The 12567-nt window shown below is 28.4% G+C and overlaps 2 protein-coding genes across 2 annotated transcripts; one reads left to right on the top strand and one right to left on the bottom strand.

The window, feature by feature from the left end:
- The first annotated feature begins 89 nt into the window (after nucleotides 1-89).
- Nucleotides 90-3135, top strand: LOC6045730 (uridine-cytidine kinase-like 1). The gene is made up of 2 exons (XM_001863003.2): nucleotides 90-626; nucleotides 1679-3135. The coding sequence occupies exons 1-2, from the start codon at nucleotides 254-256 to the stop codon at nucleotides 3001-3003; spliced, it is 1698 nt and encodes a 565-aa protein (XP_001863038.1). The 5' UTR covers nucleotides 90-253; the 3' UTR covers nucleotides 3004-3135.
- Nucleotides 3136-7029: 3894 nt separating this feature from the next.
- On the bottom strand, nucleotides 7030-8176 carry LOC6045728 (protein LST8 homolog). The gene is made up of 2 exons (XM_001863001.2): nucleotides 7962-8176; nucleotides 7030-7895 (listed from the first exon to the last, which is right to left on the bottom strand). The coding sequence occupies exons 1-2, from the start codon at nucleotides 8073-8075 to the stop codon at nucleotides 7065-7067; spliced, it is 945 nt and encodes a 314-aa protein (XP_001863036.1). The 5' UTR covers nucleotides 8076-8176; the 3' UTR covers nucleotides 7030-7064.
- Between the last annotated feature and the right edge of the window lie 4391 nt (nucleotides 8177-12567).

The following is a 12567-nucleotide window of genomic DNA, read 5'->3' as shown; positions in this document are numbered from 1 at the left end:
CAGGGAGATTGACTGAAAGTTGGTCGAATTGGAAATTTAGCAGAAATTTGGTTTGGTTTCGTTCAGCGTGCAGCAGCAAAAACAACAACAACTTTTGACAACCTCAGAAAAGTCAGCATTTTTCTTGTTTTTTCGGAAGAAAATCGGTGTGCTCTCATTTCGCAAGTCGGTCCTCGGAACGTGGCAGAATAAGGAAGAATTTTTTTTTCGAGCTCCAAGTGTTAATTGATTTCAATTCCATCCAATTGCCGCGATGGTTCTGGACACGAGTGCGCAGACGGCCGTGTCGAAGGACAGCCAGAACGCGCTGAGTTCCGCCTCGTCGGACAGCGATTCGGCCGAGCAGAAGGAGGAAGTGATCGAGGGACCGGAACTGGACCGGATCGAGTGCTGTCCGGCGTCGCCGACGACGGTGCCGAACCAGCGCACCTGCCAGCGGTCGAACTCTTCCGGGTCGCAGGTCCGTTCGCCGAAGCCGCGCCGCCAGCGGACCACTTCCGTGAACCAGAACACGACGAACTGCACGAACGAGGCGATCATCCGGGCGAATCACCGGACGATCTATACGGCGGGGCGGCCGCCGTGGTATAATTGCGCGGGGCAGCAGGTGGAGCCGTTTGTTATAGGTGGGTGTATCGGACGTTTGGCGTAATGATATTAAATTTCAAACATAAATTCAATCGCAAGATTTTAGAAGACTTGTTGCCTTTCTCTTCGAGGAATGCCAGATAAAATTACTTGAAAATTGGCCATAAGAAGAACCAATTTTTAATTTTTTTTTTATTTTCCGTTTTTTTTAACTTGAAATCCCGATTTTGGATTGAGAAATTAGTATCAAAATTCGTGATACTATTTTTTTTATTTATTTTTTTTTATTAAAGGTTTTTGAAAAATAAAAAAAAGACAATAAATTTAAAAAAAAAATATTTTTCTGTAAAGGGACCATCCATAATCCATCTGTTACACAAGTTACACAGCAATGTTTTTTTTATTATTTTTTTCAAACAATAAAAAAAATAAGAAAAATGTTTTTTTTTTACAAAAGTTAATTGGAGAGTAAAAAGTCGAAAGACAAATAAAAAAAAGACACATTTTTTTTTGATTTTTTAAACTTTTAATATTTTTTTAATCTTGAATATTGTTGAAATATTGTTCATTTTAACGTTTTTTTTAAACAATAAAAAAATTAAAAAATGTTTTTTTTTTAAATTAAAACAAATTAAAAACAAAAACCAAATTAAACAATGAAAAGTCGAAAAATTTAAAGTTGAAAAACTAAATAATAAATTTTAAAACCATAAAAAATAAGCAATAGAAAATCAAGATAAATAAAAAAAAATCTATAAATTTGCTATAAATTAAAAAACTATAAACAATGCAAAATAAAAAGAATATGTTTTTTTTTTTTCAAATTTGTAAATGTAAAATTTGTGAAACTTAAAAAAAATGATATCTTTATCGTGGATTTAGAAGTTACTATCGAAATTTCTAATTCCTTATTTTTGAATATATTTTTATAATTTTTTGAAAACTTTTTAAAAACAATTTTGAATAATGTTTACATGAAAAAAACTTTCTTTTAACTAAAATAAATAATATAAAAAGTAAACTTTAGGAATTTTTTTTTTAAATTTTGAAAAACTTTTCTGACTTATTAAAAACACAAGCTTAATTTTAGGTATTTGCGGTGGGAGCGCTTCTGGCAAGACGACGGTCGCGCAGAAGATCATCGAGAGCCTGGATGTTCCGTGGGTGACGCTGCTGTCGATGGACTGTTTTTACAAGATTTTAAACGAGAAGCAGCACCACCAAGCGCTGCGGAACGAGTACAACTTTGACCATCCGGACGCGTTCGACATTGAGCTGATGAAGGACGTGCTGCAGCGGCTGAAGGAGGGCCGGAAGGTTGAGGTTCCGGTGTACAATTTTGTGACGCACTCGCGCGAGCAGCACACCAAGACGATGTACGGGGCGAATGTAATTATATTTGAGGGGATTTTGACGTTTCACAACCCGGAGATTGTGAAAATGCTGGACATGAAGATCTTTGTGGACACGGATTCGGACATCCGTTTGGCGCGGCGTTTGAAGAGGGACATTCAACAGCGTGGCCGGGATTTGGAGGGTGTGCTGAAACAGTACTCGACGATGGTGAAGCCGGCGTACAGCAATTACATTGCGCCGACGATGGCACATGCGGATATTATCGTTCCTCGCGGATCCAGCAACATGGTCGCGATCCAGCTGATTGTCCAACATGTCCACACGCAGCTGCAGCTGAGAGGCTTCAAGCTGCGGGAAGCTCTTGCCCATTCTTACATTGGCCAGCCGATGCCGGATTCTCTCAAGTTGCTGCCAACGACGCCCCAGATTAAGGGCCTGCACACGTTCATCCGGAACGCCAGCACGCCGCGGGACGAGTTTATCTTCTACTCGAAACGGCTCATCCGGCTGGTCCTGGAGTACGCCCTGTCGCTGCTTCCGTTCAAGAACGTTGAGGTGGAAACGCCCCAGAACGTTCCGTACAAGGGCAAACGGTTGGCCTGCCAGAAGATTTGCGGCGTGTCGATTCTGCGCGCCGGCGAGACCATGGAGCAGGCCGTCAGCGACGTTTGCAAGCACATCCGGATCGGCAAGATCCTCATCCAGACGAACCAGCTGACCGGCGAACCGGAACTGTATTATCTGCGTCTTGCCAAGGACATCAAGGACTATCGCGTGATTCTGATGGACGCGACCGTGGCGACGGGAGCGGCGGCCATTATGGCGATCCGTGTCCTGCTCGATCACGACGTCCCCGAGGAGAACATCATGCTGGCGTCGCTGCTGATGGCCGAAATTGGCGTCCACTCGATTGCGTACGCGTTCCCGAAGGTGCAAATCGTCACGTCCGCGCTCGATCCGGAAATTAACGAAAAGTTTTACGTGATTCCTGGAATTGGAAACTTTGGCGACCGCTACTTCGGCACGGAACCGACCGACGGCGACGTTCTGTACGAGTAGTAAGTGCTTGTGAATGTTTCCCCCTTTTAAAGTGTGTGCGTTTTGCCATATGTTACTCTCAAAAAACACAAAAATATATACAAAAAATAAAATGTAATCTTAAATGGAAATAAAGGAAAAAATGTTTAAAAATCGATGCGTTTTGATTGTGTCACGTTCCCTAAAAAAACAATCTCTTGCGAAAAATATTAGGAATTTAGTCTCTAATAATATCCGAAAAGTATTTTTTTACAGAATCCAAACAATTATCATTAAATTTTATGGCAGCTTTTTTTTTTTAAATAAAAAGTGTTTCACAAACTGAAAAATAGGGAAACACAGAAACTTAGAAATTCAGAAATTGTAGAAGAAATTCAAAAATATATATCTGAAGTTTTTTTTAATGGTCTAATAAACAAAATTTAGTGTTTTAGAAGACCCCTGACTCAAGGCTCTTTCAAAAACACAAAAAAAAAAGTTTAAAGGACCTTTAAAAAACAAGATATGATTGTAATATTAAAAACACCGTGGTGTAGGGGTAAGCGTGGTTGCCTCTCACCCAGTCGGCCTGGGTTTGATCCCAGAAGGTCCCGCTGGCAAATTTTGAGACGAGATTTGTCTGATCACGCCTTCCGTCGGACAGGGAAGTGAATGTTGGCCCCGGTCTAACCTAGAGGTTAGGTCGATACACTGAAAGCCCGACCATGGTAGTTTTAAGAAAATTTGCTAAAAATGCTGATTATTAAATTAACTGTGGCTCAGTCTAGGTGTAGGAGTCGTCTCCCTGGGTCCTGCCTCGGTGGAGTCGCTGGTAGACAGTTGGACTCACAATCCAAAGGTCGTCAGTTCGAATCCCGGGGTGGATGGAAGCTTAGGTGTAAAAAGAGGTTTGCAATTGCCTCAACAATCAAGCCTTCGGACACCTAGTTTCGAGTAGGAATCTCGTAATCGAGAACGCCAAGGCAATGCTGTAGAGCGAATAATTTGATTTTTTGATATTTCAAAATTAATAAATTAAAAAAAGATCAGAGATTTAAAAAAAATTAAAAATCAATAACTCACAATTTCAAAAAAAAATATGATCCAAAAATTTAAAATTCAGTACTTTACAAATACAGAAAATCAAAAAATATCAAAGGTTCTAAATTAAAAGAACAAACATCGAAAGTTCTAATATTCAACGATGCTACAATTTAAAACTTAAAAAAAACATAATTTAAAAAAAATGTAAGTCAAAAATTTAAAACTCAAAAAAAAATATAAAACTTGAATTACAGAATTACCTAAATTTATAAAAATAGTCTAGGAAGAATCTAAAACTCCAGGATTTTTTTTTTTTTTAAACAGTTCGTACTCTGTTCCCCAAAGTTCTCGTCAAGATTTCCAATCTCTAAATTCTCTAAATTTGATTTTCTAAACTAAAATATTAAATTTAAAAAAAATTAGGAATTTGTAAATTTAAGAACTTTAAAATTGAGGAATTTAAAAATTTAAGAGCTCAAGAATTTAAGAATTTAGAGTTCAAGAATTAAAGAATTTAGAGTTAAAGAATTTAAGAGTTTATGAATTTAAAAATTGAGGAATCTAAGAATTTAAAAATTAAAAAATGTAGGTATTTAAAATTTTTAGAATTTGAAATTTTAAGAATTTAACCTAAAATACAACTCCCAGCATTTCAGAACTTGGAAATTTAAAAATTAGTAATTTAAGAATTTAAGAAAATTAAGAGATTCAAAGAACTTAAGAATTGAGGAATTTAATAATTTAAAAATTTCTAGGAAGAATCTAAAAATCCAGGAATTTGAAATTTTTAAAAACAGTTCGTACTCTGTTCCCCGATGTCCTCATCATGATTTCCAATCTATAAATTATCTAAATTTGATTTTCTAAACTAAAATATTAATTTAAAAAAAATAGGAATTTGTAAATTTAAGAATTGAGGAATTTAAAAATTTAAGAGCTCAAGAATTTAAGAATTTAGAGTTCAAGAATCAAAGAATTAAAGAGTTTATTAATTTAAAAATTGAGGAATCTAAGAATTTAAAAATAAAAAAAATAGGAATTTTAAATTTTTAGAATTTGAAATTTCAAGAATTTTACCTAAAATACAACTCCCAGCATTTCAGAACTTGGAAATTTAAAAATTAGTAATTTAAGAAAATTAAGAGATTCAAAGAACTTAAGAATTGAGGAATTTAATGATTTAAAAATTTAAGAACTTAAGAATTGAGGAATTTAATAATTTAAAAATTTAAGAACTTCAGAATTGAGGAATTCAATAATTTAAAAATTTAAGAACTTAAGAATTGAGGAATTTAATAATTTAAAAATTTAAGAACTTAAGAATTGAGGAATTTGATAATTTAAAAATTTAAGAATTTTACTTTTTTCTAAAAATGTAAAATTATTAAATTTTTAAATTCCTCAATTCTTAAGTTCTTTTAATCTCTTAATTTTCTTAAATTCTTAAATTACAAATTTTTAAATTTCCAAGTTCTTAAATGCTGGGAGTTATATTTTAGGTTAAATTCTTAAATTTTCAAATTCTAAAAAATTTTAAATTCCTAAATTTTTTAATTTTTAAATTCTTGGATTCCTTTTAAATTCTTAAACTCTTAAAGAATCTAAATTTGGAATTTTAGAATTTTTTTGAAAAATTTAAAAAATTAGGAATTTGAAAATTCAGGAATTTAAAAATTTTAGAATAAAAAACTCAAGAATCTAAAAACTTATAGAATTAAAAATTTTAGAATTTTAAAATTGAAAAATTTAGAAATGACTCCAAGCATTCATAAATTTCAAAATTAAAAAAATATAATTTTAGAATTTAAGAAAATTAAGGAATTTATAAATTTAAAGCTTACTAATTTAAAAATTGAAAAATCTAAAAATTAAGAATTTAGGAATTAAAGAATTTAAGAGTTTAAGAATTCAAAAATTTAAGATTTTCAATATTTAAAAATTCAGGAATTTAAAAATTTAACCTTAAGTATAACTCCAAGCCTTTAAGAAAATAAAGGAATTTAGAAATTTAAAAATTGAGGAATTTTAAAATTTAACATTTTTAGAGTTTTTAATTTAAGAATTTTGAAATTTCAGAATTTAACCTTAAATATTACTCCAATCATCTTTAAATTTCAAAATTCAAATAATTATTAATTTTAGAATTTAAGAAAATGAAGGAATTTAGAAATTTGATAATTTATGAAATAATAAATTAATAAAATTTATAATTTTAGAATTTAAACATTAAAAAGTTCAAGCATTGAAGAAATGACGAATTTAATAGTTTCAGAATTAAAAAATTAAAGAATTTAACCTAAAGTTTGACTCCAAGCATTTAAGAATTGGGAAATTAAAAAATAAGTAATTTAAGGAAATAAAGGAATTTAGAAATTTAAGAATTAATGAATTTAATAATTTAACATTTTTAGAATTTCAATTGATGAATTGATGTTCAAGAATTAAAGAATTGAAGATTTTAAAAATGTAAGAATTCAACCTAAAATATGACACCTAGCATTTAATTAATTGGAAGTATAAAAATTAGCAATTTTAGAATTTATATAAATTAATGAATTTAGAAATTTCATAATGTACGCATTTTTTAAATCCAAAAAAGTAAGAATTTAAGAGTTTTAGAATAAAAAAAATAAGTAATAGAAACTTAAAAATTCAACAATTTGAAATTTTAAGAATACCACTTTTTTTGTATTTATCCTAAAATATCACTTGTGCATTTAGGATTTAAGTAAATCAGGGAATTGGGAAATTTTAGAATTTATAAATTTAAGAATTTGGAATTTTTGTTGTTTTATTTTTTTAATTTTAGGACTCTTTAATTTTAAATTTTTGTTGTCTTTATTTTATTTGAGCATTTTAAATAATTCAAAATGCTCAAATTAAATAAAGACAACAAAAATTTAAAAATTAAAGAGTTCAACAATTAAAAAAAAGCAACAAAAAACCCAAATTCATTTATTGTTCATTTTTTTACTCCCTAGAACCTCAGGGAATGGATTTTTAAGGAAAAGTGACACAAACATGTTTTTTTCAAGCACAATTTTTATTCCTTTAAATAATTACGTTTTCGGCGAAACATCGCGAAACGCCAACGCCGTGATCGCCTTCAGGTGCGCGTGGTACTCTCGCTCAATCGACTTCGTCTCAATCTTCCACAGCCGGGCGTGCCCATCCGACGACGCCGTGAACAGATACTTGGAATCGTTGCTGAACACGGCGTCCCACATCCAGTACTTTTCAATCTTCAGCTCGGCGTGCAGCTGAAACGTGTCCGTCTTGTAGATCTTGGCCGTCCCATCCCCCGAACAGGTCACCAGCAGGCTCGAATCCGGACTAAACTTGCACCTCAACGCGTACCGCGAGTGCGCCTCAATCCGCAGCTTCGGATCCGTCTGCGTCAGCTGCGTCTCACTGTTCGAACTGTTCCTCAAACTCCAAATGTAACAATTGCCCTTATTGTTAACCGCCGCCATAAACGCCCCGTTCGGACTGATCGCAATGTCCTGGATCGAGGCCTCCACCTCCGGAATCAGCTGCTCGTGCACGTCCGACTTGACGTCCCACAAATAAACGCTCCCGCCCTGACTCCCGATCGCCAGCTCGACCTGGTTCGGGTGCAGACAAACCGCGTTCACCGGCGTCAAACAGTCAAACATCCGCTTGCAGGCCGGGCTCTGCGAGCTCATGTCCCAAATGCGCACCTTGCAGTCCTCCCCGCCCGTGTACATCCACTTGCCGTCCTCCTGGAACCCAACCCGCGTAACGTTCTTCATGACGCACTCAAAGTTGACCACCGGATAGCTAAAGTTCATGTCGTACAGCCGGATGTGCTGGTAGCCGCCCGCCGCCAGAATCGTCCCGTTCGGGATGATGTCCAGTGCGTTTACTTGCTGTAAAAAAAAAACGAGACATTTAAATAAACCGGTCCCGGAACGGGAAATCATCAATTTTCTCACGGAATCGGTGTGCTGAAGTGTGCGGTAGCAAAAGCCCGAGTACGGCTGCCACAGCTTGATCGTGTGGTCGTACCCACCGGTGGCCAGCATCGGCTCGTTGAACGGATCGGACATTTTCCGGCAAACTATTGAAACAATTATTATTCAGAAAAATGCCTTCTTTTTCGGTGAGAACGGAACCAAAACATCGATTTGTTTACATTTAATTCAACTGACAGCACTCTCAAAGTGACAGCATTTTTGCACGTCGAGATGAAAATGATCAACATTAATTGAAACGTTGGCGACCACACGGAATGCCGGGATTAAAAATGTAAAGGCTGATTTTCAGAAAAAATAATTTATCTGCCATAAGGCTTTCTAGTCAGAAATTTACCAACACATTCAAAGTATGTTTACATGACAGCTGGACGTTTGTTTGCATCAGGTTTCCTATCTCTTTCTAGCAAAAATTTTTTGTCAGGCGACTTCTAGCTGGTTTTTTTTGACTGACTGCCCGATATGTCAGCCAACATACTTCGCAGGGCTGTGACAGCTACTGCTCGATCATTAGGTCTATTCCCGTACTTGCAGAATTGCAGAATTTCTGCAGCTTCTGCAGAATTCTGCAGCCAGCATAAGTCACTTTTTTGCAGCACGTTCCCGTACTTTTTAGCTCGCTCTATTCATCTCTCTCTTTTGCAGAAGTTCTGCAAGGAGAGAAGCGGTAAAAATGTTGCCTGGGTAGCGCGTTCCAGTACTTTTTCTGCAACATTGTACACAGTTGAGTGGATTTACTCAAATTGGGTATTATTTTTTTTAATTATTTCAAGATATTAAAAAAAAATGGTTGACAAAAAAGCAATTGAAGGAAGTTAACCTCTAGAACTGGGACATTTTTTTTATGCAGCTCAACATTTTATTTAAAAAATCAGGGATGTATTATTTATTAAGTAACTAGAAATTAATTATGCATAGGTAGAAATCATATATTTGAAACAACTTAAAAATGTTACATTAGGTAAACAATTTTACAAATTGGCAGGTACGTTTAATAATTATGATAAAAAAGACAAACAAAGGTTTTATATAGAAGGGACCATAAAAACATGTTTAATAGCAGAATGTTTGAAAGATTATTCAGGGTAACATAAATAAATCATGACTGGATGTAACATGAAAGATCAACTATGACGCAGTAAAATTGACAAATAAAAAAATTATAACATACTCAAAAATTTTGATACACATAAATTAAGCTATCTGGAAATTAAGAAATCCATAATTAAAAATATAAAAAAACTAATATTTCCACATCCAGAAACTTAACAATAAACATTAAATCAGATATTTGAGAAATTTAAAAATACAAATAATTATACCAGAAAAAAAAATAAATCACTAGTTCAAAGCTTAAAAAATCAAATAATTAAAAACTAAATATTTTAAAATGATTAAAGTTCAAACATTCTATATTTAAAAAATTCCAAATAAAAAAAAGGTTGCAAAAAAATTTAAATAAAATAACTAAAGTTTTTTTTATATTTATGAGTTCAGAACACTACAAATTTAAAACATACAGATAAAAATAATAAGATAGAAACTTAAAGAAATTATAATTTCAAATACAAGTAAAATTAAAAAAATCTGTAAATCAAATTCTTTAAAACTAAAATATAAATAAAATAGGAACAGTCAAAATTTCCAATCTCTAAATCCCCTAAATTTGAGTTTCTAACCTAAAATATGACTTCAAAAAAAGTGTATTTATTATGATTCAGGATGACGTAGAAATTAAAAGTTCAAGAATTTAAAAATTTAAGAATTTAAGAATTTAAGAATTTAAGAATTTAAGAATTTAAGAATTTAAGAATTTAAGAATTTAAGAATTTAAGAATTTAAGAATTTAAGAATTTAAGAATTTAAGAATTTAAGAATTTAAGAATTTAAGAATTTAAAATTTAAGAATTTAAATTTAATTTAAGAATTTAAAATTTAAGAATTTAAAATTTAAAATTTAAAATTTAAAATTTAAGAATTTAAGAATTTAAAATTTAATTTAAGAATTTAAAATTTAAATTTAAATTTAAGAATTTAAAATTTAAGAATTTAAGAATTTAAGAATTTAAGAATTAAAATTTAAAATTTAAGAATTTAAGAATTTAAAATTTAAGAATTTAAGAATTTAAAATTTAAATTTAAGAATTTAAAATTTAAGAATTTAAAATTTAAAATTTAAATTTAAGAATTTAAAATTTAAGAATTTAAGAATTTAAGAATTTAAGAATTTAAGAATTTAAGAATTTAAGAATTTAAGAATTTAAGAATTTAAGAATTTAAGAATTTAAATTTAAGAATTTAAGAATTTAAATTTAAGAATTTAAGAATTTAAGAATTTAAGAATTTAAGAATTTAAATTTAATTTAAGAATTTAAAATTTAAAATTTAAAATTTAAGAATTTAAGAATTTAAAATTTAAGAATTTAAATTTAAAATTTAAAATTTAAGAATTTAAGAATTTAAGAATTTAAATTTAAGAATTTAAATTTAAGAATTTAAGAATTTAAATTTAAATTTAAGAATTTAAGAATTTAAAATTTAAGAATTTAAGAATTTAAGAATTTAAGAATTTAAATTTAAGAATTTAAGAATTTAAGAATTTAAGAATTTAAGAATTTAAGAATTTAAGAATTTAAAATTTAAGAATTTAAATTTAAATTTAAGAATTTAAGAATTTAAGAATTTAAGAATTTAAATTTAAGAATTTAAGAATTTAAGAATTTAAGAATTTAAGAATTTAAGAATTTAAATTTAAATTTAAGAATTTAAAATTTAAGAATTTAAGAATTTAAGAATTTAAGAATTTAAGAATTTAAGAATTTAAATTTAATTTAAGAATTTAAGAATTTAAGAATTTAAGAATTTAAGAATTTAAAATTTAAGAATTTAAGAATTTAAGAATTTAAGAATTTAAAATTTAAGAATTTAAGAATTTAAGAATTTAAGAATTTAAAATTTAAGAATTTAAAATTTAAGAATTTAAAATTTAAGAATTTAAGAATTTAAATTTAAGAATTTAAGAATTTAAAATTTAAGAATTTAAGAATTTAAGAATTTAAAATTTAAGAATTTAAGAATTTAAGAATTTAAGAATTTAAGAATTTAAGAATTTAAGAATTTAAGAATTTAAGAATTTAAGAATTTAAGAATTTAAGAATTTAAGAATTTAAGAATTTAAGAATTTAAGAATTTAAGAATTTAAGAATTTAATTTAAGAATTTAAGAATTTAAGAATTTAAGAATTTAAGAATTTAAGAATTTAAGAATTTAAGAATTTAAGAATTTAAGAATTTAAGAATTTAAGAATTTAAGAATTTAAGAATTTAAGAATTTAAGAATTTAAGAATTTAAGAATTTAAGAATTTAAGAATTTAAGAAAGAATTTAAGAATTTAAGAATTTAAGAATTTAAGAATTTAAGAATTTAAGAATTTAAGAATTTAAGAATTTAAGAATTTAAGAATTTAAGAATTTAAGAATTTAATTTAAATTTAAGAATTTAAGAATTTAAGAATTTAAGAATTTAAGAATTTAAGAATTTAAGAATTTAAGAATTTAAGAATTTAAGAATTTAAGAATTTAAGAATTTAAGAATTTAAGAATTTAAGAATTTAAGAATTTAAGAATTTAAGAATTTAAGAATTTAAGAATTTAAGAATTTAAGAATTAAAGAATTTAAGAATTTAAGAATTTAAGAATTTAAATTTAAGAATTTAAGAATTTAAGAATTTAAGAATTTAAGAATTTAAGAATTTAAGAATTTAAGAATTTAAGAATTTAAGAATTTAAGAATTTAAGAATTTAAGAATTTAAGAATTTAAGAATTTAAGAATTTAAGAATTTAAGAATTTAAGAATTTAAGAATTTAAGAATTTAAGAATTTAAGAATTTAAGAATTTAAGAATTTAAGAATTTAGAATTTAAGAATTTAAGAATTTAAGAATTTAAGAATTTAAGAATAAGAATTAAGAATTTAAGAATTTAAGAATTTAAGAATTTAAGAATTTAAGAATTTAAGAATTTAAGAATTTAAGAATTTAAGAATTTAAGAATTTAAGAATTTAAGAATTTAAGAATTTAAGAATTTAAGAATTTAAGAATTTAAGAATTTAAGAATTTAAGAATTTAAGAATTTAGAATTTAAGAATTTAAGAATTTAAGAATTTAAGAATTTAAGAATTTAAGAATTTAAGAATTTAAGAATTTAAGAATTTAAGAATTTAAGAATTTAAGAATTTAAGAATTTAAATTTAGAATTTAAGAATTTAAGAATTTAAGAATTTAAGAATTTAAGAATTTAAGAATTTAAGAATTTAAGAATTTAAGAATTTAAAATTGAAGAATTTAAGAATTAAGAATTTAAGAATTTAAGAATTTAAGAATTTAAGAATTTAAGAATTAAAGAATTAAAGAATTTAAGAATTTAAGAATTTAAGAATTTAAGAATTTAAGAATTTAAGAATTTAAGAATTAAGAATTTAAGAATTTAAGAATTTAAGAATTTAAGAATTTAAGAATTAAGAATTTAAGAATTTAAGAATTTAAGAATTTAAGAATTTAAGAATTTA

The sequence above is a fragment of the Culex quinquefasciatus genome, chromosome 1 (genome assembly GCF_015732765.1).
Source record: "Culex quinquefasciatus strain JHB chromosome 1, VPISU_Cqui_1.0_pri_paternal, whole genome shotgun sequence".
Taxonomy (NCBI): domain Eukaryota; kingdom Metazoa; phylum Arthropoda; class Insecta; order Diptera; family Culicidae; genus Culex; species Culex quinquefasciatus.
Note: the sequence above shows the minus strand (reverse complement) of the source record. Positions and strands in the feature narration are given on the sequence as shown.

Bases quoted from the DNA above. Each gene is read 5' to 3' on its own strand.
- LOC6045730 (XM_001863003.2), top strand. From the start codon at position 254: ATGGTTCTGGACACGAGTGCGCAGACGGCCGTGTCGAAGGACAGCCAG. The intron at 627-1,678 runs GTGGGTGTATCG...GCTTAATTTTAG, and splicing joins GGTGGAGCCGTTTGTTATAG to GTATTTGCGGTGGGAGCGCT.
- LOC6045728 (XM_001863001.2), bottom strand. From the start codon at position 8,075: ATGTCCGATCCGTTCAACGAGCCGATGCTGGCCACCGGTGGGTACGAC. The intron at 7,896-7,961 runs GTGAGAAAATTG...TTTTTTTTACAG, and splicing joins CACTTCAGCACACCGATTCC to CAAGTAAACGCACTGGACAT.